The following is a 26,642-nucleotide window of genomic DNA, read 5'->3' as shown; positions in this document are numbered from 1 at the left end:
CGCCCTTGACAAGCCCCTGCCCTCCCTTTCCCCCCAGTGTCTTATGTCCATTAGTTATGGTTATATGGATGCATACAAGTCCTTCGGTTGATCTCTTACTCCCCTCCCTCCTGTCCCCCAACCCTCCCTGGCCTTCCCACTGCAGTCCGACAATCAGTTTGAGGCAGCTCTGCCACTGTATTTATTATTGTTCAAAAGTTTGTAATGGTCTTAATTATCCATGAAAGAGTGAGATCATGTGGTATTTTTCCTTCATTGACTGGCTTGTTTCACTTAGCATAATGCTCTCCAGTTCCATCCATGCTGTTGCAAATGGTAAGAGTTCCTTCTTTTTAACAGCAGCATAGTATTCCATCGTGTAGCCAAGAGACATATGAAAACATGCTCAAAGTCACTAATCATCCGAGAGATGCAAATCAAAACAACAATGAGGTACCATCTCACACCTGTCAGAATGGCCATCATCAACAAATCAACAAATGACAAGTGCTGGAGAGGATGTGGAGAAAAAGGAACACTTGTGCACTGCTGGTGGGAATGCAGACTGGTGCAGCCACTATGGAAGGCAGTATGGAGGTTCCTCAAAAAATTGGAAATGGAACTCCCATTTGACCCTGTGATCCCACTTCTAGGAATATATCCCAAGAAACCAGAAACACCTATCAGAAAGGATATATGCACCCAGATGTTCATAGCAGCACAATTCACCATAGCTAAGATCTGGAAACAGCCTAAGTGCCCATCAGTAGATGAATGGATTAGAAAACTGTGGTACATCTACACGATGGAATACTATGCTGCTGTTAAAATTTAGTTTTAAATCCTATAGCTCTAGAAATCATCTCTCTCCCTCCATCTCTCAGAGGCCTAGCTTCCTTCCTCCCCCGATAGTCAGCAACCCCCAAGGCAACAGACCTGCTGGATGGTCACACAGTCCACACCTCCAGCAGGCTAACAATAACATCTTGTTTCAGCTCCTGAACCCTAAGATGGAACGACTCCTTGACTACTTTCCCATAAAACAGACAGAGGGACGCTGGAAAGGACCTCAGGGCTGTCCTCAGGACCTGAAAATATGATTCATCACCCTTACCTCACCTCCAACCGATCAGCTCCCAACGGGGCCCCAAACTCCTTAACCCACAGTTCCTTTCGACTTTGCCCTATGTAATCTGTAACCCACATGCCATCAGGGAGCTCGGGCTTTGAGCATTAGCTTCCCGTTGTCCTGGGTGGCACCATTCATAACAAAACAGCCAAGATTTCTCCACTGCAATTCTCGGTGTCGAGTGCTGGGCTCTGGCAGCGCCGGGTGGACCCACTGTCTGTTTGGTAACACTGGCACCAACATACAAGCTCCCCGTGTGATTCCAATGCACAGAGCGCTCGAGAATCACTGGCTCTTGGGCCTGAGAGCTCTAAAGCTCCATGCGTACATTTATTTAACTCTGTTTTCCCAGCAGGTTGGTGAAGACCTGCTCGATGAGAGGAGAAAAGAACGTGTGTGCCCTGCGTTAGCCGGAACACCACACGCAGGCTCTTGGGCTCTCGGGCCCTCGCCTCGGCTGGACGCACACCCTCTGGGAATGCCTTCGCTCCACACTCTACATTCTGAACACTGTTTCTTTTACTCATGTCCAAACTCCCTTTTTTATCCCTCAAAATATATCTTAAATCCCTACAATGAAGCTCTCTCTGGTTTAAATGGAACCTAAGCAGCAAAAACACACACGAGAGCTAAAACAGGCCTCACATACATACCCAATTCTTTAGAAAGAAGCAACCGGGCTGCCCTGAGGTAGCAGCCCGTTCACCTTCTCTCTGCCCCGGAACTCTAACCAATGACAAATGAAACCCCTTCGGGGGGAGGGTAGGTCTTATTTTTAATGTCATTTTCATATTTGCTTCTTTTTCGTGAGAAAAGAAGATGGCAAATGTCATCATCTCTGAATGTTACAGATATTTCCATCTCATGTGTTGGGTAATTTGATTTTCATAATTAATATTCAAATGTACTCAAGAGAACACAAAACTCTCAGTAATATGTGAGAAGGAAAACAAAAGTAGTCCTACTTTTCTTTCATGTCTAGTCCAGAAAATATTAAGCATTTATATGCAATGAAGTTTATTGAACTTAAACACCAATCATGTCTTTTTTTTAGTATCTTTTTTTTTAATTTAAATTCCCTCTTTATGTTTCTTCTGATTTATAAGGACTCTAAAAAAAGACGTATTTTTCCTTCCTAATCCTCCTTCCCCCACCCCCACCGCTGACATATCTATCTGCTGATTTTCTGCTGGTCTCTCCTAGGTTCCTGTCCCCCATCCACCCCACCCCCAATCTGGTTAGGCAACTTTTCCAGGAATGAGCACAGAAGAGAACAAACATCCAGAGTTCCCCTGGTTCTCCAGGCCCCTTTAGAGTCACCATTTGAAGCTGACGTCAGCCACAGAGACAAGGAATCAAATTCTTTCTAGAACCCCCAAGGCAGTAGGGGTCCTGCCCACTGCCTCCTGCTGAAATTCTTTCCAAGCACCTATTGCTTACTTCAGAGATGCGCTTCCCGCGCGAAGACAGGCCTGGCCATTTGGTTGAGAACCCTCGGCCCCAGAAGAGCACCAGGGGGCTGGGCCCAGGGCCTGGTGAAGATCAGCGGTGACCTTCAGCACTGGTGGTGTGCCCAGTGGGTCCCAGTTCCAGATGTAAACACTACACTCAGACCGGCCGTGGGGATGGGGGCAGAGTGCCTGCAAACACACTTGGCTTCCGACTCCAGCTCCGCCATTTATAGCTGTGACTTTAGGCAAAACTTGCACAACTTTTACAATAACTTCTACCTCCTGAGATTGAGGTGATGACTGTGATTTAATTATAATGCATACAACTACAATGTCTCAAAATGTAGGAGGTCTCAGACTCTGCTGCTTGGTCTATAAATCACGTAACAAGGGACAGAGGTGTCCTGGTGGGAACATGAAGACGGGAGGGGGGGGGGCGTGAGAGTCAGAGGCTAGATATTATATATATATAATATCTAGTGATTACTCCACTATAGGTCAATTTATAGAACATTCCATTCCCCTGCTGCCAGGTCAGGGGTGACTCAATAAAAGGCAAGTCCTAAAGTTTGCCGGAGCCACCCTCTGTGCTATGAAGGTAAGGTCAGAGCCACCCTCAACAGAGAAAACCTGGCTGAGAACAAAACCATCAGGAAAAGCAGCCAAGGAGGAGGGTGGGTGGGAGAGAACTGGTACTGACACGAAGCAGGAGGCAGCTGGTTTTAATGTACACTCTGTTTCTTCCACTCTTTTCTTGATTGTATCCACCAGGGAATGTGTACACCCTTCACGTCAGGCCTGCGTGTGTATCCTGTGGATAAACTGACAGAATTGGGAGTGCTGGTTCTAAGTGTGTAGGCCTTTGCCATTTTGAAAATATTTCCAAATTGCTAGAGGCTGTACCTACTTACACAGCCTCCAACCTCAGTTTCTTCCCACTCCTGTCAATACACTGTGCTATTAAAATCTTTTGGCAACAGGATCTTTGAAAATGGTATTTCATTAAAGTTTTGATTGCTACGTATTTTATTGTAAGTGAGGCTAACTATCCCAGTGTTTAATTTACACTGGTAGTTCCTGCTCCCTGAACTGTCTATTTTTAGCCTCTGATCATTGTTTCAATTAGGCTATTGGTCTTTTTATTGATTTGTAGGAGGAAATTAGCTTTCTCTGTGTTAGAAACTGGCCGTATTTCCCCTTTTCTTAACTTTATGGTGTATTTTTGCCATGCATACCTTTTTTGTTGTTGTTAATCCTCACCTGAGGATATTTCTGAAAGAATTTTTTTAGGTTATAAAGTGCTTTTGCAGACTTAGAGTATGCCACGTAGATCTTGGGTACATCCAAGTTGATGAAGCAATCTTAAATGGTACCCACAAGGGCAAGGAACAGTCAGCGGTAGAGAGCAGGCCCCTGGGTGCAGTACAGGGATTCAAAGTGAACTCTATCACCCAAATGAGATACTGCGGGAAGAGCTCTCTGCAAGGAGGGTGAGAAGCTGTGGCTCAGGGTGCAGGTCATGGTGTTCACCCTCTCTGTTAGAAGGTAAGGCTAGAGCTGCTGTCAACAGAGAAAACCTGGCTGAGAACAGAACCGGCAAAAATAGCAGCTGAGGGGAGAGGGTGGGTGGGCAGGCGGGAGAGCACACTGAAGGATGATAGCCTGTGGCATCCGGCTAAGGATGCTCTAAGGCCCAACTAAGTCCATGTCGCTGGGCTAATGTTGGCACCAAGAAGGCTAGCTCCGTACAGGCCACCTGCATCTGAAGTAGTATTATAACCAGTGGCAACACAGGTAACAGGCGTTAAGCGTTCTCCAGCCAGGTCTCCCATGGAACGGGTCCCGGAGTGGGGGTGGGGGTGGGGGCATGGCTTCCTCTGCAGTTGCCCAAAGACTCAGAGATGAAGGGTGTGCAGAATTTAAGCTCTGAGCAGGCACAGACCCTAACTTCTTCTCCCTGTCCAGTGCCTTCCCTAGTACATGGAACATTGTAGGGCAGTGGTTCTCAACCTTCTGGCCCTTTAAATACAGTTCCTCATGTTGGGACCCAACCATAAAATTATTTTCGTTGCTACTTCATAACTGTAATGTTGCTACTGTTATGAATCGTAATGTAAGTATCTGATATGCAGGATGGTCTTAGGCGACCCCTGTGAAAGGGTCGTCTGACCGCCAAAGGGGTCGCGACCCATAGGTTGAGAACCGCTGTTGTAGGGGCTCAAAAAATAATCTGAAAAATCAAGTGTCCCACTGCAGCAACAGTAAGGGCCACTGCAGTCACTTCCAGACAAACTATGAGATTATTTTCAGGTCAAGTCCTGGCTGCTCTGGACCTGAGGGGATGATGAGCTGCCCTTCAATACAGTGGTTTCTGAGCATTCTTATTCTCAAACTCTATCTGACCTGGAAACATTTCCACAGCGTATTGTGGAGTTACAAACAAGCTAGTAAGAGGATACCATGTAATTCTTATGTTGCCCTCCAAACACACACACACACACACACAAACACACACACACAAGGTCTGGGGCTATGCTCAGAGCAACTATCTCAGGGTGGAAGGCCGACAGGGGGCTTTTCTTTCTGCCTCATACATGTCTACTGAGATCTCCACAATAAACTTGCACCATTTTCTACATCGATTAAATATGTACATTTAAACGTAAACCAAAACACTCCCCATGTCTGCCTTTCTGCTTAGCATGCTGAAAAACTATCTCTGACGTGCTGCCCATTGGCACTGCTGCGCTTCTTTTGAGGGAAAGAAGGAACAAAATTTATCTCTCTCCCTCTCTTCAATGGACTCTCCAACTGTTTTCTTTAATACGTCTGTTATTATTTCACCCTGATTTTAGGCTCTGCTTTCAGTACTTATAACTTCATCAAGCACTGCAATATTATTTAACCATCCTCACTGTTATTAGGGATACTCTAGTACACTCTGCAAATCAAGCCTCGGATTCACCCCAAATGCCCAAGGAGATACAATGAAGCAAGAGGAAGGCAAAGAGCAGGGAGAGGAAGGCTCCTGCGATCCCACAGTTAACGCCCTGTACACTGCGCGCCTGTGGGGCTCACGTTCTCCACCCATAAGGAGGTAAAGGACCACTCATTCCACTCATATAGCATTTGCTGCTCAGCTAAGGTAGTTTTAGGACTTGTTTGTTGATTCATCTGTTTGCTCTGGAGGTTGGCTTTTTTCAGGGAGAGTTGTCTAGAGAAAATACATAGGTCCTGTATTTTGTAGTGTTTTAGCATTATCAGGGGCTGTCACAAGGACACATTATCTCATAAGAACAGGCCTGAGAATAAGTCCTAATGTTTTACACAGGAAAAAAAAAAACACCTCAAGCTGACAAATACTTTAATGTCTCCCCAATTTTTCTACCCCACTGAAAGCATCCGTGGTTTTCCTCGTTTCTGGGTTTTGTCAGTATTTGCAGACATTCAGAAATGACAGAGAGAGAGAGAAGGACATTATTGCAAAATGAGTTGGTAAGGGACCCATGCCATTTTCCTCCGTGGGCGTTTGAATCTCCCCCTCCTCTGTCCTTTGATATAATATACCCACCAAGGCAAACTACCCACAAAGACTCGTGGCTCCTTCCCCTGTCCCCAGTGGAATTTTATCCAAAAAAACCTCAAGCACACCTGAGAGAAAAGTAGCCAATATTGCCTTAAAAATATTTTTAATAAAATCTTAAATAAAATTTTGAATTGTGGCTGCTATTGTACTTCAAGGGTCTCTATCATCAATCTAAAAAGTAATGCTGTCTGCATGCATCATTACAAATTTAGCTACAGGGAAAAGATGACAGGAAAAAAATCAAAACTCTCATCTTTTCTGAGTCTGTTTTTCATGTCAAGACTGCTTCATTTACTTCTCTTGCAGTACTCAGAATTCCCACAACCTCAGAGAGAACCATATGTAAAGTGTTGTTTTTTTAAATTCCAAAGCCAAATACAAATATGTTTGAGACAATCCACACCTGTTTCCCATAATTTGCATGGATATAGGCAACTGTTTATAATATTTGTTTTTCTATATGAGGATTATCAGTCTGGAAATTCCTCTCAAAGAAGACTTAAAGAGTGTTAAAGTTCTGATCCATAAAAATGTAAAACTAGCCCAGCTGGGTGTGGCCCAGTGGTTGAGCTTCGACCCAGGAAACAAGAGGTCGCCGGTTTGATTCCGGGTCAGGGCACATGCCCGTGTTGTGGGCTCGGTCCCCAGTGTGAGACATGCAGGAGGCAGCCAATCAATGATTCTCTCTCATCATTGATGTTTCTATCTCTATCTCCTTCTCCCTTCCTGTCTGAGATATATATATATAAATGTGAAACCTCCCGGTGGATTTGGCTCAGTGGTTGGGCATTGACCTATGAACCAGGAGGTCACCGGTTTGATTCCCAGTCAGGGCACATGCCTGGGTTTTGGGCTCGATCACCAGTGTAGGGAGTGCAAAAGGCAGCTAATCAATGATTCTCTCTCATCATTGATGTTTCTATCTCTCTCTCCCTGACCCTTCTTCTCTCTGAAATCAATAAAAATATATTTTAAAAAAATGTGAAACTAAAAGTGTACTACTGTTCATTTTGTCTGTGGGACCACACTGGAAATAAAGAATTCCATTTATTCCCAACATCAGTTAATGATTCCTTTGTAGTCCATGGCATTTTATTTTGATGACTCTACAAGTTTAGAAAATTATTGGGCAAAGAAATGGAACTGAAAGGGGGAAATACATGTATGCTATGTATTATCTACTTTATTTTTATTATTTATTTTACTTTTTAATTAAGTTTATTGGGGTGACATTAGTTAATAATACTATGTAGGTTTCAGATATACATTCCTTTGATATATGATCTGTATATTGCATGGTGTGCCCACCACCCAAAGTGAAATCATTTTTCGTCACCATATATTTGGCCCCCTTTACCTTTGACTACCTCCCCCACCCTCCTTCCCTCTGGTAACCACCATACTGTTGTCTGTGTCTATGAGTTTCAGTTTTATAGCCCACATATGAGTGAAATCATATGGTTCTTAGTTTTTTCTGACTTATTTCACTTAATATTCTCAAGATCCATCCATGTTGTCACAAGTGGTAGTATTTCATCTTTTCTTATTGCTGAATAGTATTCCATTGTATATAGGTACCACATCATCTTTATCCAATCATCTGTCAAAGGACAGTTGGGTTGTTTCCCTGTATTGGCCATTGTGAATAATGCTTCAATGAACATAGGGATGCATATATCTTTGCAAATAAATGTTTTCAGATTTTTCAGGTAGATACCCAGAATTGCTGAGTCATATGGTAACTTTATTCTTAATTTTTTGAAGAACCTCCATGCTGTTTTCCATAGTGGCTGTACCAGTTTAGATTCCCTCCAGTAGTGAATGAGGGTTCCTTTTTCTCTACAACCTCCCCAACACTTTTTACTTGTCTTGTTAGTAAAAGCCATTCTAACAGGTCTGAGGTGGTATTTCATTGTAGTATTTTTTTAATGTTTTTATTTATTTTTTAAAGAGAAAGGAAGGGAGAGAGAGAGAAATGGAAACATTGTTGAGAAACATCAACCGGCTGCTTCCTGCACACCTCTTACTGGGCATCAAGCCTATAAACCTGGCAAGTGCCCTAACCAGGAATCAAACGCAGGAACCTCTTGGTTCATGGGTTGACACTCAACCACTGAACCACACAGGCCAGCCTCATTGTAGTTTTTATATGCATTTCCCTAATGAAAGAAAAAATAGACCCTGTATTTATACAGTGTTTTGGCATTACCAGAGGGTGTCACAAGGACACATTATCTCATAAGAACAGTCCTAACAGCCCTGAGAATAAGTCCTAATGTATCAAACAGGAAGAAAAAAAAATACCAAGTGAAGTTGAGCATCTTTTCATATGTCTATTGGCCATTTGTACATCTTCTTGGGAGAAATGTCTGTTCAAATCATCTGCCCAGTTTTTAGTTGGGTTGTTTGTTTGGTGTTGAGTTCTATGAGTTCTATAGTACGGTCTACTTTAAAACCAACTCTGCAAAAAGTGGGAACTGCTTAAAGTAAAAGCATTCTTTCCTCTGCATAACTGTCACTATTTGGGAAGGATTTAAGCATCTGCCAAAACAAACATAATTTAAATTTAAAAAATTTTTTAATTTATTTTTTAAAAAGAACTTAACGGATTATTAAATTTGAATATTATTTTTACAATCCAGAACAAAAACGCATCTGATGATCTGACCACCAGAGGGAGCTATAACTCCCCCGAATACACCTCAGTGGAGCCACTCCTGGAGCCTTCTTGTTAGGATGCTTTGGAATTCCTCCCCTCCAGTGAACTTACATGGACAGAGTGGTTAAGGGTGAGGCATCCCCTGAAGTTAAAGACGTTGTGGTAAGTTGGAAGTTGGAAGGAGCAAAAAATAATGTGGTATGTGCTAGTAGAGAATTTTTATATTATTAAAACTTATAACCTACATATTGTAAAAAATGAGGGTCATAAAGATACATGCAGAACAATAAAATAAACAAGAAGTTATAAAATGAGAGGGTAAGAAAATATGGGCATTCATAAATCACTGGTAGAGTACAAAAGCAGGGAAAATAAATTCAGCCAAGTGGCAGGAGGGTGCCAAGAGCCATGGGATTGTGCATTTAAAAGGGGTGGGCAGGGTAAAACCAGTCACGGATTGGGTGGCCCTGGGCCAATGTGGGATGACAGTGGGGCACAAGGCTGAAGATCTAGCAGAGGAAAATCCGAACACCACACCATGCATGAGCGACCTCGGACAGATGCACAGGGTGAGCGAACAAAGCCAGTCCCCCACGCCTGGACAAGGTGGGTGCAGAGGCAGGGAAACCTGCCTCGGGAGATCTCACAAATGAAAACAACTCAGTTGTGCAGAAGGGGAGCTGGTGGTCGTTCTGGGGACCAGCAAAGGCCCAGAGGAGGAAGAGCGTAACCTCTGAGGGTGTACAGGGCTGAGCATGGAGGACGCCATACCCAACAGATGCACGGGAGGACACTCGTGTTAAGGAGCCAGGACCTTGATCTGAGGCAGTGAGTGATGGCTGAACGGTAACAGAATATAGTCTATGTTTGAGAGAGAGAATTCTGTATGTATATATGTGGAGGGCCCGGGAGGTGAGGGCAGATGTGAACAGCATTTGGGAAGTCCTCTACAGAGACACTGAGACCAGGTGTGGGCGGAGGTATGAGAGAAACAAGGACAACTCTTGGGTTCCTAGCTGGGACGCCTGGATAGGCAGTGGAGCCACCAGCTGAAACAGATAATTCCAGAGAAAGAACAGTTTCAAATACTTTGACATCCAGGCTAAGAAACTGTGGAAGGGCCAACGAAGATCCTGAGTTGTGTGGTCTCACTAGTCATTCAAACCTCATTTCCAGGCCACAGTGGTTTGACAATTTTTTTAATAACACAGAGAAAATGAAATCACACTACAGGGAGCCAGCCAGTAACCCACTCTGGAAGAAAGGAATTTGAACATTTCTCTTTTACTGTCCAGGCTGTCCAGATAACATGTAAAATCACTTGGACAAAATTAAAGGCAATGGTGGCAATGAACTCTCAAGTCAGGACGAGAGAGAGAGAGAGAGCGAGAGAGAGAGAGAGCGCAATATACAACCAATAGCATTTTCTTGCTCGCAAAAAAGGAAAGAAACTAAAGTTATAAGATTCATCCATTTTTATTTTTCAACAAGTTACCCCCAAACTTGAAATAAATCTTTCAAATGCATCTCTTCTTTCCCACCATGAATGCCCAATTTCAAGCATCTAAACATAACAGTGACTCAAAACAGTAATCAGTTCTTCAACGAGGGAAGCAAACAATGGACCTACAACAATGAAGGACAGAAATGCCAACAGCCCTTGAAGCATGTCTGCCACCCATTCCTCTCTGTGCCAGAAGGAAGGGGAGCACACTCATTTTGAGGTGGGCATATTTTACATCACTTGTGTTAGTATAATACAGTAGGAATGCCAGTCCTCTTTTTTTTTCCATCCTTATCCGAGGACATTTTCATTGATTTTTAGAGAGAGGGAAAGGGGAGAAAGGGAGGGAGAGAGCATCCATGTGAGAGAGAGACAAACATTGGTGGGGCTCCTCCAGCAGGTGCTATGACTGGGGCTGGGGATTGAACCAGCAACCCAGGTAGCGCCCTGACTTGAAATCGAACCCACAACCCTTCGGTGCATAGAATGATGTTCCCACCAACTGAGCCACACCAGCCAGGGCACCAGTCCTTTGAGTAGTTCACTGAGAAAGTTACACATTGCAGATTCCTTATTAAACATGACTTGCACTAAGGTCATAGCCTAAGAAATAGTCAGTAGAGAAAACAGGCAATATTTTAATTGTAATGCACCAATTTAAAGTACTGTCTGCATCTGCTTGTATGCCTACAAATTCAATTTTATTGATTCATGTGTACCTATGTAAAGCAGTGAGAATCATTTTCTCTAAGACGAAACATTTACAGTTTATTTATTTGTAGACTTTACAATACACAGTGCATCTGTAAAAAAGTGTCATAAGCTTTGGTATATTGTAAGCATGCTGCCCTTGAAGAGAAAAGAAAAACATAAAGAGCTATTGCAATATCTAAGAACCCACTCCTCCCTCCCCTAGAAAGTCAGTACTGGCTGAATTCCTGTCTGTCACTGACCAACCAGCAGCTCAATGAAATAGTTTAATCTGGAATCCTGACCAAATGATACTGGCACTCCCAGATCCAAATATGTATGTTGCAGAGAATCAGTAGCTCACACCTTGAGGGTGGCACAGGATGGCTCATGGGCCACTGGCAAACAGCCACACTCTGTTTATATACCGTCCTGGCTGCTCTTGCACTATCTCAGAGCCCGTAAGTCCTGCAAAGCCTCAGCTATTTCCTCTCTGGCCCTTTATAGAGCAAGTCTGCTGGCCCCGATTTAGATGAATCCCCGCAGCACTTGAGAAAGGTTGTATTTACCGTTTCAAACCTGCCAGCTCAGTTAATCCTATCAGCAGTCTTAAAGACCTCATTTTCCAGGTCCCGCCCCCAAATATAAACATGAAGTAGAAATAATTTTAGGAAATCTTTGACAGTGTTTCTTAGAACATAAAATAACATCACATAGGAGCTATGTGTCTGAGAAAGAGAATATTTGGGGCTTCCAGACATAGGAGCCCAAACTGGATTCTGGGCTGTGTATTTTCCAAAGCATTATTTCCAGGTAGGAGAATATTTTCACCTTCAGTAAGGGCATTTTTATTGATGCAGATGCATACTGAGCCCGGAGAGCATCATTCTCAAGGCCTCCCGGAGGCCCAACCGCTGAGAATGGTTGGCGAGCTACCCTTGCCCTAAACCTCAGGGAACCATTAGCGGAGAGAGAGAAGCGTCTCCCTCACTCCTCTGGTGATGAAACGACAGCAGTCCTCCGCCATCAGAACGCCAGACCGCCTGGTAGTACCTACCAGCCTCGTCTCTGAAGGCTTGGTTTTTAGCTCAATTTTTGTAAAACAGATTTTCTTCATTATCTTATACATTCAGAGATGTTTTCATTTCTGGCTCATCTCACACTGGCAACATTCCCTTCTTTAGACGCTTTCCTATCTCCCCCAAAAAGGAAAACAGTGGGACAAATATAGACTGCTTGCAGATAAAGCCAGAGTAAAGATATTGGGTGAGGGGTGGAGGACGGATACAGAGACCTGCAGCTAAAGAATGAAGGACAGGAAGGAGCAAGGAGCAGCAGGCAGCAGGGGGAGACAGAGGAAAGGGCTGGGGGCCCAGGACACACCAATGCCAGGCAGGAGACCCAAAGTTCACCAATGCCCAGAGGTGTCTTGGGATTTCTGCCAACACTGGCAACTGGAAGTACCCACAGCTCTGCTGCTTTCTAATTTTTCCATTTTCCCAGGCTCCACTCTGACCAGAGGAGTAAAATTTATCAAGCATCCACCATGTGTGGAGCCATCCTCATCTTCCTGACACATCAGATTCTCGGTCCTACAGACACAGTGGCCAGAGCATCCATGTAGATGGATAAGAATGAGGGCAAGAAGGCCTACAATGCTCCTCCGCTCTCTGTCAAACCTCTGGCAGAACCAAGGCTCCGTGGTGATACCTACATATCCATGCATCAGAGTCGAGGCAAAGGAGCAGATTCTCAATGAGGGATTCTGGTTCACGCGACATCAGGGAACGAACGGTATGGCAATGCAGCCTGTCTACTTCACCCCTTCATTTACCAAAACTGCAAAGACCAATTTATATGGGAATATTTGGAAACTGACCAGATATTTCCTGCATTCTCGATTAGCCTTTTTTGTTGGTTCACAATCGTTTTCTAAATATCCATCATTACGGCACTGGCTATGCTCAGCAGGCCGTGGGGCCTGATGCACACATGCTGGCCCTCAGGACTAACCCACTGCCCGCTGGGAAACCTGGTGGCCCAAATGGGGTGCCCTCTAGGACTGACATTTTAACAGGATGTTGCATGCATCCAAACATTCAAAAACCAGGAGGTAAACACAAATATGTAAGATGTGTGTGGTTGCTACAGAAGTAGAAGAGGTTTTCATTTGGGAGGAGAGGGTTAATATTCTTTAACATCATTTCAGGGTTTTGGGGAGGGGAGGAGTACAATCAGAATAGTCTGAGAGTTAGGTTCTCTGGGGCTCTCTCTCAGGAGTAATTGCATGAGCTCCTCGGTGCAGGGATTGGAAGACAAGTACTTCTGGGCTCCCAGGCCATTAGTGTAGATGTGATTCTTACAACTCCCTGGGTAGCTAGGGCTGCTCAATTAAGCCTCCATAGATTTGCAAGGAGCCTGCAGAGCATGAACACTGTCCCAGCAGAAGGGAAGGTGCTCGGCCCAGCCTAAGTGGGAGAGGGTGCTATGGGGAAGGCGGGCAGAGAGCAGCTCTGCAAGCCAAAGGCCACCCAGTGCAGAGGTCAAAACCAAATGCCCGCCCCTCCCCCTCAGGTCCATGTCAGTTGGGGAGGCAGCCACATGGACCCAGGAGGTGTGGGGTCTCCAGCTCCATAGAAAAGGCATATCCAGCAGACATCTCTAGCCACGTGACCTTGCAAGGATGCAGGCCCAGTGTGTCTACATTGCTGAGATTTTCCAGAAACCTGGGAATCTGGATATTTCATATGAAATCTCCTACATGTTGGCTCAGGATTTCTCTCTTTTTTAGTGCTCCATGGGCCAAATAAACACCTGTTGGCTCAGTCTAGTTCCTGGGGACCCACAGTTTTCCAACTCTGGCCTCAGAGTGTCTTAGAAGTGCTCCCAAATTAGTGAGGGGGCTCTCAAGTCTCAAGGGTTCTCTATTAGTTAAAGGAGATTTATTCTGTGCAATGTTTTCAAAAAGGGTGAGGGGAAAAGCCACAACTTCTAATCCTTTGGGAGAAAAAGTAAATTAGTATTTAAAATTTCCATGTGTATAGTGGATAGCCAAAACATCACCTCACCCACTTCTTGCTGGGGGAGGGGGTGGATATAACTTAACAGTGAAGGGAACAGATGGACCCCACATTACCCCAGGGATCAAGTTCAGCACCAATGATTAAGGGGCGACCAGACACTGTGTCCCTCTCCTGAGCAGACAGCATCCCCATTCCTGTCCCCAGTGTTTAAACTGAATTTGGTCAAGGCTTCAGATCCAACTTGTGATATACAGGAACCCCAGGAGAAACAAGAGCACATTACATGAAACCACAGGAAACAAATCAGATGTGATGAGTGAGACAACCTACTGACAGTTCAACATCATGTAAAAGGGGGAGACAACTGCTCTAGATTAACAGGGTCTTAAGAGACCTACCAACTAAATGCAATGCAAGATTCTCAATTGAATTCACATGTAAACAGCCCAATTGTAAAAGGCATTTTAGGGGCAGTTGGGAAAACTCAGATAACGGGCTGGGTAAGAGAGTCCATTATACCATTACTGATCATTTAGTGAAAATTGTATTGTGGTTACATAGGAATACGTTCTTGTTTTTTTAGAGATGCAGGCTGAGTATTTAGGGGCTAAATGTCATAATGTCTGCAATTCATTTTTGAATACTTCAGCAAGAAAAAAAAGATGAAGCAAATGCAGCAAAATGTTAACAACTGAAATCTAGATGACAGGATGGAGCCGAGCTGGTGCCACGGAGCCATCGCCACGCGGTGTGCAGCCTCCATCAGCCTCCATCGCTCACTACAGAGGGACTTCTTGCCTCGTCCCTCCAATGCCCTTGAGGCCGAGTGTGTTTTAAATTTCAAATCACCAGCTGCCAAAAGAAAAAATGATAGCAACCCAACCAGGTATAATTTGATGCTGAAAACCCAACATACAAAATAAAGAAGCAACTGTGAAGTGAGCGCCCTGGAACCTTCTGCACGAAATTCTAGAGTTGGTGAGTCGCAGCCAGCCTTGCTCAATGTGAAAGAGCAGCTTAACTGTCGCAAATGCATTCATTCTAAGTCACCTAAATGAAGGCTGCTCATAATTGAGGAAAATGGGGCGGGGGGGGCAAGAACTTGTATTAAAATGACCCTATTCAGTTAACTGTTTAGGCACAAGGTTAAATGTCTTGAGATACAAGCATAACTGAAAAAGAATAAAGTGTGAAACTCAAACAGATATTCTAAGTTTTTAAAAAATATTTTTTAATCTTATTTAGCAAAGTACATCTATTCTAAATCTAATGCCTGATCATACAATTCTAAGAACTTAGTCAGCTGCCATCAAATACACTGGCCAGTTCTTTAAATCTGCTTTAAAAAAGTAAAACAGTCATCAAATCTCAGGTTTTAGAAGGACCCGCACAGTCACCTAGACCAGCAGTCGCCAACCGGTGGTCCGTGGACCACTGGTGGTCTGTGAGGTCCTAAAGGTTGGCGACCGCTGATCTAGACCAACAGCCCATCCACAACTGGACTTTTGTCATTCAAGAACAGTGTTAACCTACCACTGGAAAAAACACTGATAAATCTGGATCTTTCAGTTCCAGCAGTCACTATAGAGCTGTTTCTTCTTGGGCTGATGACAATCCTTCTGAACCTCAATATTGTCACCTAGAAAAGGGAGGTGAGTACCCTCCTCACAGAGCTTGGGCGGCATCAGTGACACTGTCACATTCCCCACTGTGCCAGCTATCCCAGAAGCACTCCAAACAGCCTCAAAATAACTTGTACTAATACCTCCCTCAATTCACAGCTCTATAACTTACTGGAGGTATAGCCTTTACAACTTAGCTAATCTTTTATATCCCAGTTTCCTTATGGGCAAAGTGGGGAGAACAATAGTACCTGCTGCATAAAACAGTTGGGAGAATCAAATGAGCTCCTGTGTAAATAGCTCAAACTGTGCCGGGCACATCGACGCATTCAATAAACATGAGCCCCTCCTTCCTCGCACCCCATTTTAAGAAAGCATACTCTAAGGGAAATAGATAGAGGGTCCTCAAAACATTAAAAATGGAATTACCGCCCTAACCGGTTTGGCTCAGTGGATAGAGCATCGGCCTGCGGACTCAAGGGTCCCAGGTTCGATTTCGGTCGAGGGCATGTACCTTGGTTGCGGGCACATCCCCAGTAGGAGGTGTGCAGGAGGCAGCTGATCGATGTTTCTCTCTCATCGATGTTTCTAACTCTCTATCCCTCTTCCTTCCTCTCTGTGAAAACTCAATAAAATATATATTTTTTAAAAAAATAGAATTACCTTATGTCCCAGCAATTCCACTTCTGGGTATTTATTTGAAAAATCCAAAACACTAATTTGAAAAGATATACAGAATGTCCCCAAAAATGTATTCACATACTTTGAATAAAGGCAGTGTTTATTAAAATACATTTCATTTTCAAAACTAAGCTATCAGCTATTAAAGTGTGTATACATTTTTGAGACACCCTGTATGCACCTCCATGTTCATTACAGCATTATTTACGATAGCCAACATATGGAAGCAACCTAAGTTATTTATCGTTAGATGAATGGATAAAAAAGATATGGTACATATACACAATGGAATATTATTCAGCCATCACAAAGGAATGAAATCTTGCCATCTGCAACAACATGGATGAACCTAGAGTATTATGCTAAGTCACACAGAGAAAGACAAATACCATATGATTTCACTTATATGTAGAATCTAAAAAAAAATAACTCATAGATACAGAAAAACTAATGGTTACCAGATGGGAGGTGGGTTGGAGAGCTGGGTGAAAAAGGTATTAAACATACAAATTGGTAGTCGCAACATAGTCACAGGGGTGTAAAGTAGAGTGCAGGGAATATAGTCAATAATACTGTAATAATTATGTATGGTGTCAGATGGACACTAGACTTACTGGAGTGAACACTAAGTATCTAATCACAATGTTGTACATTTGAAACTAATATAATATTGTATGTCAACTATAATTTAAAAATTTTAAGAAGAAAGAAAGCATGATTTACTTATCCCAAACTGTACACCTCTTTGTGGCCAAACACCAGGACTCATCCCTGCCACAACAGAACGTGTCTAAAAGGTTCCCCTATAAATCCAGATGTCCTGCTGACCCTGACTATAACTGCTGGTGGGGTTCCTGACCAAGGCCTCACTTCTCCTGTGTGCAATGACAGCTGGGCTGACCAGGGGTCTTGACCTTCCATTGCAGCCACAGCCAGGCCTCAGGCACCCCATGGAGAAGTTTCTGATTGCACCATCACAAGAGAGCGTGTTTCTTCTGTGGGGTTTGACGTTGTAATTTTGCACAGACATCAGCACGCATTGGAGATCACCTGCACCTGCCATTCTACCGACTCCCTGAATCCTTTTCTGACACCAGCTTTGCTCTTGCCATCACCTCCCTTCCTGCGCTCACCTTTTATGTCCTAGGCAGGCCTCCTTCCCTGGTTTGCAGGGAACCTTTGTGAGAATTAAAGGGAGCCCAGGATGGCAGGGTGTGGGTGAGGGAGATGCCTGATAAGCTAATGGCACCTCCGTGAGAATTAGGAAGAGTGGCCTTTCCTTGGCTGGCAACCCTGTGCCACAGCCTCCCCTAATTAGATTCTACTTATTGAATTCAAGTCCATTTATAGGGAAACTGCCAGGTGCCAAGATCTCTGGGCTTACTGACAGGAATAAGAAGGGCTGTAGCCTCTGAGCCAACCAACTCTGCTAAGGCGGGGCTGGAGGGAGGAGGAGGAAGCTCACGGAGCCACCACAGCCCAAGGACTAGAGTTGTTTTGTCCTCTCAGGCTGGATTTGATGGGGGCAGGCGGTGGGGAGCTCAGGAGGGGTGCTGCCTGCCACCTGCACTGGCCCAGGAGTGAGTCATGCCAGAAAGGATGTGAGGAGACTCCATGCCGAGGCGACATGGCAGATTTAGAGAACAGTGAGCTTTCAGTGCAGGGGCAGGAAAAGGAGGGAGGCCTTTTGTGTCAGGCTGAGGCCCCCAAACCAGAGGGTCACTACAGGGGACAGTGCAGGGGACTCGCAGATGATCCAGTGCTGTAATGAGGGGACTGCAGAGTAGCCACCCTGCTCGTGGTGAAACCCCACAAGTTACGCCAGGGCAGGGGCAAGTCACTATTCAGCACTACCAGCTTATGTGCCCCGGGCAAGCAGCAATCTCTCTGGACTTAACCAGTTAACTGCCATGCTTCCAAAATGGAAACCATCCCCACACACCACGATATTTTGAATTTAAAAAATCCACCACTTGTGTCTATAGATGCTTATGGCATACAAAGGGTTAAGCTTTGTCAACCATAGGACAGGAAAGCTGGACTGGGACGTAATGTCTCCTCTGTGTCTGAAGTTCAAAAGGTCTTTGTTCTTCAAAATCTAGTTCCAATCCTGTCCCCAGTGGCTCTAACCTCACTCTGCCACCAGTTTAACATGTAACGCAGCACACTGCAGAGGGCCAACAGGAACAAAGAGATCCCACATGAATACCGGGTGCAAAACTCTAAATAAAAAAAGCTGAGACACCAGAAAGATCGGCTGTTTCCCTGCTAGAAGTCACCAAATGCCTCCAAATTACAAAATCTCTTCATTTAGACTGTCTATGCCAAGGAATTATGCAGGTTTCTTAGGAACAAAATGACACTTGCATTCTTCCCTAAACTAGGAATATTTTTTTTAAAAAAATAATATATTAAGATAAGCACAGACTTATTCCCAAACTGTATTTTTCCACTGCAAAAAACCAGAAACATCAGAATCAATTTCCTCATGAAGTCAACCCACAGGAAGGACTAGCCTGCTGACCACTGTTGTGGTACAAGGTCTAGGCCCTGGTGCAAATTGTGGTCTCTGGGCCAGCGCTTCAGCATCACCAACTCGATCAGAATTTGCAGGGGGACCCAGCAATCTCTGTTTGATGAAGGCCTCCAGACAATCCTGCTGCTGAACCAAAACAGTGCTGAAGGTTAGCAAGCCAACAAAGACTACAAAATAAAGGCAACATACCTGGCTCCAAAGATGTCTTTTTTGGCGAGATCAATTCCAGAAACAACTTTCACTCTCAGAACACGCGATTCTCCCTGTTGGAGGGGGAAAAAAAAACACATTAAAATAATGGACTTCAATGGATCGCACTCTCACCCAATGTGCAAAGTCAATGATTCCTCTTCAGGCCAGAACTGAAATACAGAGCAAACCAATTCAAGCATAGGCCACTGCTCCCTACACGGAAGTTCAAAAAGCTACCTTCCAGTTCAAAATTCTAATGACCCTAGAAATTCAGAGCATCCAGATGAAGTGAGCACAAGTTTGATTCAAACTAGATCATGCAGATCAATTATTTTTGCACTGATAGGAAGAATTTCCCAGCTGTGCCAAGAATACAACCACACACATGAAACGACCTAGATAAATGCCCAAATGAAACAAGGTAGCATAAATTTAGTGAATAATTCTTCCTTTGGGGTGTATGTATTTGTATGAGTGGCCTGAGATAGAAAGGAATTTCACGTGGTAAGATAGTTCTTCAACATTATGATTTCAAAATGTCAGTGCTGGCAAGCAGACATAATTCCTCAGTTCCAGTAAAAAGACCATCCTAAATGGAAATCTTCCCAAATCATCTCAGAAATCATTCATTCATTCATCTGCTTATTCATGCATTCATTCCAACATTTTCCAAGCAGCTCCTATGCATCTGGCATTGAGCTAGACCTTGAATACAGGCATGAACATACTTGTGGTCTGCTCAGTGATGAGACCAACGGTACAGGACCAGGTGATGGCACCTGCCAAAGGGCGTGGGTTGGAGAAGTAGTTAAGGCTAAGACATTCAGAAAAGATGAGCAGGCTCAGAAGGAGGTGGCAGGCAGAAGTCCAGGATAACTCTGAGGTTTCTAGTTTGGGTCACTAAGTGTTAACATAAATTAAAATAGAGGGTTAAGTTGAATTCAAGGAGCTTATGAAACAACAAGTTGTAAAAAAAATAAATGACTAAATTCATAAATGGGAGAGATGTCTAGTATGGGATAGACCTGGGCGTTATTCATGTAGAGTTGGCAGTTACAACTAGAAGTCAGTGGAAAGCTATCAAAAAAGAGTGTGTGTGTGTGTGTGTGTGTGTGTGTGTGTGTGTGTGGCGGGGATGGCCAGAGATGAAGCCCTTCGGGACACAAGCACTAAGGAGGAAGAGAGAAGTACTATGAAATTCATCTACCGCATGTTTAGTAAACACCTAGGCAGGAAAAGAAAACCTAAATGATTGTGTAGATCATGTCATGTGAAAGGGGACAAAAGCAAGGAGAAATAAAACATGAAGAGACCAGGAGGCTGAAGCTTTGTCAATCAGCCAGTGGATCTAACAGGCATACGCGCCATCAGACCCAGCGCAGTATCATTTACGTTCCAGGATTCTTCCTGCCATTCAACCACTCTCCCACCATCCAGTCTGACACAAGGTTGCTCACACAGACACAGCAGGGCACCAGTGTGGTTCAGAGAAGCTTCTCAACCAGTGTGTGCTTACGATCACTTGCGAACGAGGCCTGCACTCTCAGGATGGAATGCGTTTGGCAGCCTTCACGAAAGGACTAAGACAAGTCAGGAATAACTACTACACACCAGAGTGTCCCCAAGTGTTTACCAAAGCCCCGGGTCCTGTGCTCCTCCCTTTGTTCCTGTAACTGCCGGACTGACTGCCCTGGCCTTTCTCTTACACACTCACCTCATGGGCCCTTGTCAAGGATTCCTTCTCAGCACAGATGTTATTTAGGGTAACATCTGGCTCTGTTCTGTCTCTCACAGCAGGCATCTCCCATGGTCAACTCAGTTAGGGAATGTCACCGTGAAAGTATTTTTTTACACAAAGATCCCAATTTGGCAACACATGCGTGTAGAGTTCATAGCACACCTGGGAAACGTTTACGGCCCATTAGTGCTCATAGCATATAAACTGAGAACCATGGGTTGAAACGAAATCCTTGTCTGCCAGCTAAGGGGTTAAAGACTTTGCTTGAGATGCAGTGAGGAATCATTCAGAAGAAGAAATGGAGGACAGGGAATGGATTGTCTCTGTCTCCCTGCTAAGCAGTAACTCCTGATAACTGACTCAGGCTGAGCAGCAGGGCAGTTTCCACACCTAGCCTTGCACTTGGAACTAATTTGGGGGAGACAAAGAAGGGACTGGGTTTAGGATGGAAACCAAGATATAGTCACCAGTCACAGCAGAAAAAAAAGAATTCTGGTAAGAAACCATCTCTTTGTCACGTACCCCTTGGCATTCTCAGAAATCCTGGGCAGTGCCCTATACTTTACACAAAACTGGGTAAGGGCTTTACTGAACATTGTCTGGGTTTGAAGGAACAGGATAAGCCCAGCTAATACCTGGTTGCCTTAGGTTCGCATTAACGTTCGGTGAATGTTCTTACATTGGGTGGATGGAGCTACTTTCCAAAGGCATATATTTTAAAATCAGCAAACATTAATAAATGAATAAAAAATAAATGTAAGTAAAGGAATAACTAACATTTTACGGAAACTGATTTACTCATTTAGTAAGCATGAGCACCAGTTCTAAGATCTAGGGATACAATAACATGGAGAAAACACCCCGCCCTACCCGTCCCACATCCTAGTGTTACTGAGAGTGCATTATATAAGAGCTCTCAACTGTATCAGCAAACAAGTCAGAAGAATCTGCAGGGCACATGGAAATACAGAATGGTAATAATTTTAAGTGCTTTATTGAGCACTTAAACATTTTGTACACACACCCTTTCATTAAACAAATCCTCACTTAGGAATCAATCCTAAGAAATAAGCACAGATACGTACGAAACACAAACCAAAAAAAAAAAAAAAACTAGCTAAAAGGACAGTCCCCACAGCATTTTTTGTAAGTGAAAGAAATCTAAAAATCCCTCAAAAGTGACAGCTAATTGTTTATAGCAATTCAGTGCAATGGGCTATAGTATAATCATTAGAAATATGTGTGAATCTGCAACAACCTTTATTCATTCCACAAGTATTTACTAAGTCCCCACCATCGTGTGCCAGACTCATGACCTGGGGGGTACGGATATGAGCAAGATGGAGTTCCAGCCTCAAGGAACCCACAATCTAGAAGACAGACAAACAGAATATAAATACACAATGCAAACAAACAAGCAGGGTAATCTCTGAAGCTGGTAAGTGCTTTGATGACACGATGACAGTTAAATATAAGCAACTAAGTAGAGGGAAAGGGGAAGGCTATTTATTTGTTTTAATATATGTTATTGATTTTTTACAGAGAGGAAGGGAGAGGGATAGAGAGTTAAAAACATCGATGAGAGAGAAACATCAATCAGCTGCCTCCTGCACACCACCTACTGGGGATGTACCCACAACCAAGGTACATGCCCTTGACCAGAATCGAACCTGGGACCCTTCAGTCCACAGGCTGACGCTCTATCCACTGAGCCAAACGGTTAGGGCAGGGGGAGGCTATTTATAACTGGTGGTCAGGAAAGGCCTCTTTGGAGAGGAGACAGTTGAGCTGAAACCTGAAGGAGATAGAAGGTGGTCATGAGGGAGGGCAGGTCATGCAGGGGTACCAGCAAGTCCCAAGGCCTGGGGGGGGGGGGAATCTGGCCCTACAGGGGGAGGCCAGCATGGCACAGTGGGACCAGAGATGCGAGGCCAGCCTCACTTGATAGAGGGTGGGCATTATTCCAACACACCCCCTCTCCCCAATGCCCCCTTGGAAAGTTTCAAGCAGGGGACTGACAAAATTTGACTTAAGTTTTTTTTTTTAATTAAATCTTTATTGTTCAAATTATTACAGTTGTTCGTCTTTTTTCCCCCCATAGCTCCCCTCCACCTGGTCCCCACCCCACCCTCTGCCCTTACCTCCCCGCCAACTGTCCTCATCCATAGGTGTACAATTTTTGTCCAGTCTCTTCCTGCACCCCCCACATCCCTTTCCCTCCGAGAATAGTCAGACCACTCCCTTTCCATGCCCCTGATTCTATTATATTCACCAGTTTATTCTGTTCATCAGATTATTTATTCACTTGATTTTTAGATTCACTTGTTGATAGATGTGTATTTGTTGTTCATAATTTGTATCTTTACCTTTTTCTTCTTCTTCCTCTTCTTAAAGGATACCTTTCAGCATTTCATATAATACTGGTTTGGTGGTGATGAACTCCTTTAGCTTTTTCTTATCTGTGAAGCTCTTTATTCGACCTTCAATTCTGAATGATAGCTTTGCTGGGTAAAGTAATCTTGGTTGTAGGTTCTTGCTATTCATCACTTTGAATATTTCTTGCCAATCCCTTCTGGCCTGCATAGTTTCTGTTGAGAAATCAGCCGACAGCCGTATGGGTACTCCCTTGTAGGTAACTGACTGTCTTTCTCTTGCTGCTTTTAAGATTCTCTCTTTGTCTTTTGCTCTTGGCATTTTAATTATGATATGTCTTGGTGTGGTCCTCTTTGGATTCCTTTCGTTTGGGGTTCTATGTGCTTCCTGGACTTGGAAGTCTATTTCTTTCACCAGGTAGGGGAAGTTTTCTGTCATTATTTCTTCAAATAGGTTTTCAATATCTTGCTCTCTCTCTTCTTCTGGCACCCCCATAATTCGGATGTTGGTCCGCTTGAAGTTGTCCCAGAGGCTCCTTACACTACCTTCACATTTTTGGATTCTTTTTTCTTTTTGTTTTTCCGGTTGGGTGTTTTTTGCTTCTTCGTATTTCAAATCTTTGACTTGATTCTTGCGATCCTCTAGTCTGCTGTTGGAACTCTGTATAATATTCTTTATTTCAGTCAGTGTATGCTTAATTTCTAGTTGGTCCTTTTTCATAACCTCGAGGGTCTCACTAGATTTCTTGAGGGTCTCACTAAATTTATCGGCGGTTTCTAGAAAATTCTTGAAAAACCTTATAACCGTGGTTTTGAACTCTATATCCAATAGTTTGCTTTCCTCCATTTCTGTCATTTGGGACCTGTTTCTGTGTCTCCACATTTTTTATGCTTCCCTGTGTTGATAGAGTGGCTTTCTGTGCTAGGTGTCCTATAGGGCCCAGTGGCTCAGCCTCCCCAATTACCTGAGGTGGACACTCTTGGTGCACCCCTTTGTGGGCTTTGTGCACAGTCTTTTTGTAGTTAAGCCTTGATTGTTGTAGGTATCACTGGGAGGAATTGACCTCCAGGCCAATTGGCTGTGAGAATCAGCTGTGTCTACGGTGGGAGAACTTCTGTGCTGGAGACACCCTTCTGGGGCAAGACTTGTTTCAGTGGGGCTTTGGTGCTCACTGAGTCTACCCCCTGAGTGTGTCCCTTATGGATCTGAGGAGTTGTAATCTGGATGGTCCCACTCTGACCACTGGGTACACTGGCACTTGGATCTCTAAGGAGGTGCTAATTTAGCCTCTGCCTGAGGCTACCCAGCAGGAGCTATGGAGAGATCTGCAGATTCCTCTTCTTTGTTTGGGATTTGGAGGTACCTAGATGAGGCCCAGCTGTGAAGCAATGCAAGCTTCTGTGGGGCCTTGGGCCTTCCTTTGGTTGTTCTGGGTCTCTCTGTCCCAGCTGCAGTTTGTTAGGTAATTTCAGATTGCAAAGGGCCAGGCCATTCATATGCAAAAGTCTCTGCGCACAGCTTGGGTGGGGTGGGGTCTCAGGGAATCAACAGGGCAGAGCAAACAGCTATGGCCGATCCTCAGCCCAGCCCTAAGAGGCCCCAGGTCTCACTGTCCCGGTAATCGCTGCAAGCACCTCTGAGAGAAAGCCGCCCTCGAGTTCCAACTAATGCCAGAGAGTCCAGTTTCTCCCCGTATGAGTCTGGGTCCCTAGAGACTCGCCCAGAACTGGAATTCAGAGCAGCCGGGAGCTTGTGTCTCCCTCCCGATTGAAAAAAACAACTGCGTCCTCAGTTGCCAGCCCTTTCCACGTGCGCCTCCGTACCTCTGCACTTTACTTCCTCACCTCCTCTGAGTCTCAGTACGCTTTTCTCTTTCCTTTAGTTGTAGAATTTCCACTCAGCCAGCCTTCTTGTGGTTCTGGACGATGTCCGTTTTGTCTTTTAGTTGTATTTTTGAAGTGGCTGTATGAGGCAGCAATTTCCGGTGTTTACCTATGCCGCCACCTTGGTTTCTCTCCGACTTAAGTTTTTGAAAGACCACTTTGGTTTTTTGGGAGAATGGACTCTTAGGGAATAAAAACAAAAGAGGATGACCAATTAAAAGGAGATCTGGCAAGAGATGGTTAGCTTTGCATAGGATAGAGATATGATTAGATTTAGCATACAAAAAATGTTTGAAATAAACTATATGGTTAAGTTTCCTAAGCTTTCTATAAATGAGTTTAGAGACCAGCAAGTTGTTCAACAAGATGTCTCCCTTTTCCATTTAAACCCACAACTAGACTACATTTCCCAGCATTCTTTGCAGTCATGTGGCTAGGTTCTGGCCAATAGGACATGGACAGAAATGATCTGGGCATTTTCCAGACCAGGCCAATAGACCCTCCCACTCACCATCTTTCATTCTCTCCCCATCCTCCAGCTCAAAGAAGAAGATCCTGGAGGCCAAGGAGGGGAAACTCCAGGAAAGGAGTGGAACAGAGCATCCCCCCACCCCACCTGCTACCTTCACAATTACCTACTGACCTTGCCCAGACAGTGAGCTGAAAATAGACTTGTACTGTTTATTCCCACTGAAAACTGTTAACTTATCATAGTCAACATAATCTCATTTTGAAATAAATATCAATTATGTGCACAAAAAAAGACCCAGAAAGGATGAAGTCAATAGCGATTACCTCTGGGTAATGGATAACTTCTTTTCGCTTACCTGCTTTTTTCCTTCGGAAACATTATTTTTGTTTGGAAAATAAATTTTTGTAGAAACTTCAGAAAATACAGACGAAAAAAGGACAAATTAAAATCACAGGTTTAGAAATCCAGGCTTTTGTATTTTCAAAAGGAATAAACTTTGTCATGAGAAAAACAAACCTACAAGTTATATTTTAGCCAACTCACAAAGGTATAGAGCTATATATTCGGAAGACGTGAACAGGGTTCTCTTATGTAACTGTAGGCAATAGCTTGGAGATGAAAGGGAGAGGAGGGGGCTTTATTGAGCACTTACTATTTACAAGCACCTGTTGCAGGAAATTTACTTCTCTCTGAAGTTAAGGGCAGGGAGCAGGAAAGAGAATGTTACTCTATAAAAATAGTTTTTATAAACGGGGTTCAGACATACAGCAAAAACGTCTTATCTTCGTTTCCTCCAAATAACAAGCTTTCATACAGATAAGCAGCCATCGTCATTCTGTAGGGAAACACGTGACCAGGTGAGTGACTAATTGCCCCAAGCCGAGCAACTGTATTTTCTGAAGCATTTTATTACTTTCATAAAACTACGGATGACATTTTGGTCCCTAGTTATGAGTCCAGGAGAATTAAATATTTAACTAAGGTGGCTTATGACATTGGAAATATTATTCGGAGATAGAATGTACAACACAGAGAAAGCACAACCACAGAAGAGGTGAGGCTGAATGACCACAGGTATCCTCATGATTTCAGTGTCTCTTCCTGTTACTATGACTCTGTTTGCA

The 26,642-nt window shown here is 44.0% G+C and overlaps 1 protein-coding gene across 2 annotated transcripts in view; it reads right to left on the bottom strand.

Annotated features, from left to right (window-relative positions):
* NEDD4L (neural precursor cell expressed, developmentally down-regulated 4-like, E3 ubiquitin protein ligase) overlaps positions 1-26,642 on the bottom strand; it is a 293,622-nt gene that overhangs the window by 176,101 nt on the left and 90,879 nt on the right. For both annotated transcript variants that reach the window (XM_023752636.1, XM_023752638.1), the window contains exon 2: positions 19,050-19,123. In XM_023752636.1, the coding sequence (XP_023608404.1) occupies positions 19,050-19,123 (74 nt within the window). The remainder of the gene's footprint in view (positions 1-19,049; positions 19,124-26,642) is intronic.

This window comes from Myotis lucifugus, unplaced genomic scaffold, assembly GCF_000147115.1.
Source record: "Myotis lucifugus unplaced genomic scaffold, Myoluc2.0 scaffold_36, whole genome shotgun sequence".
NCBI classification, from domain to species: Eukaryota; Metazoa; Chordata; class Mammalia; order Chiroptera; family Vespertilionidae; genus Myotis; species Myotis lucifugus.
Note: the sequence above shows the minus strand (reverse complement) of the source record. Positions and strands in the feature narration are given on the sequence as shown.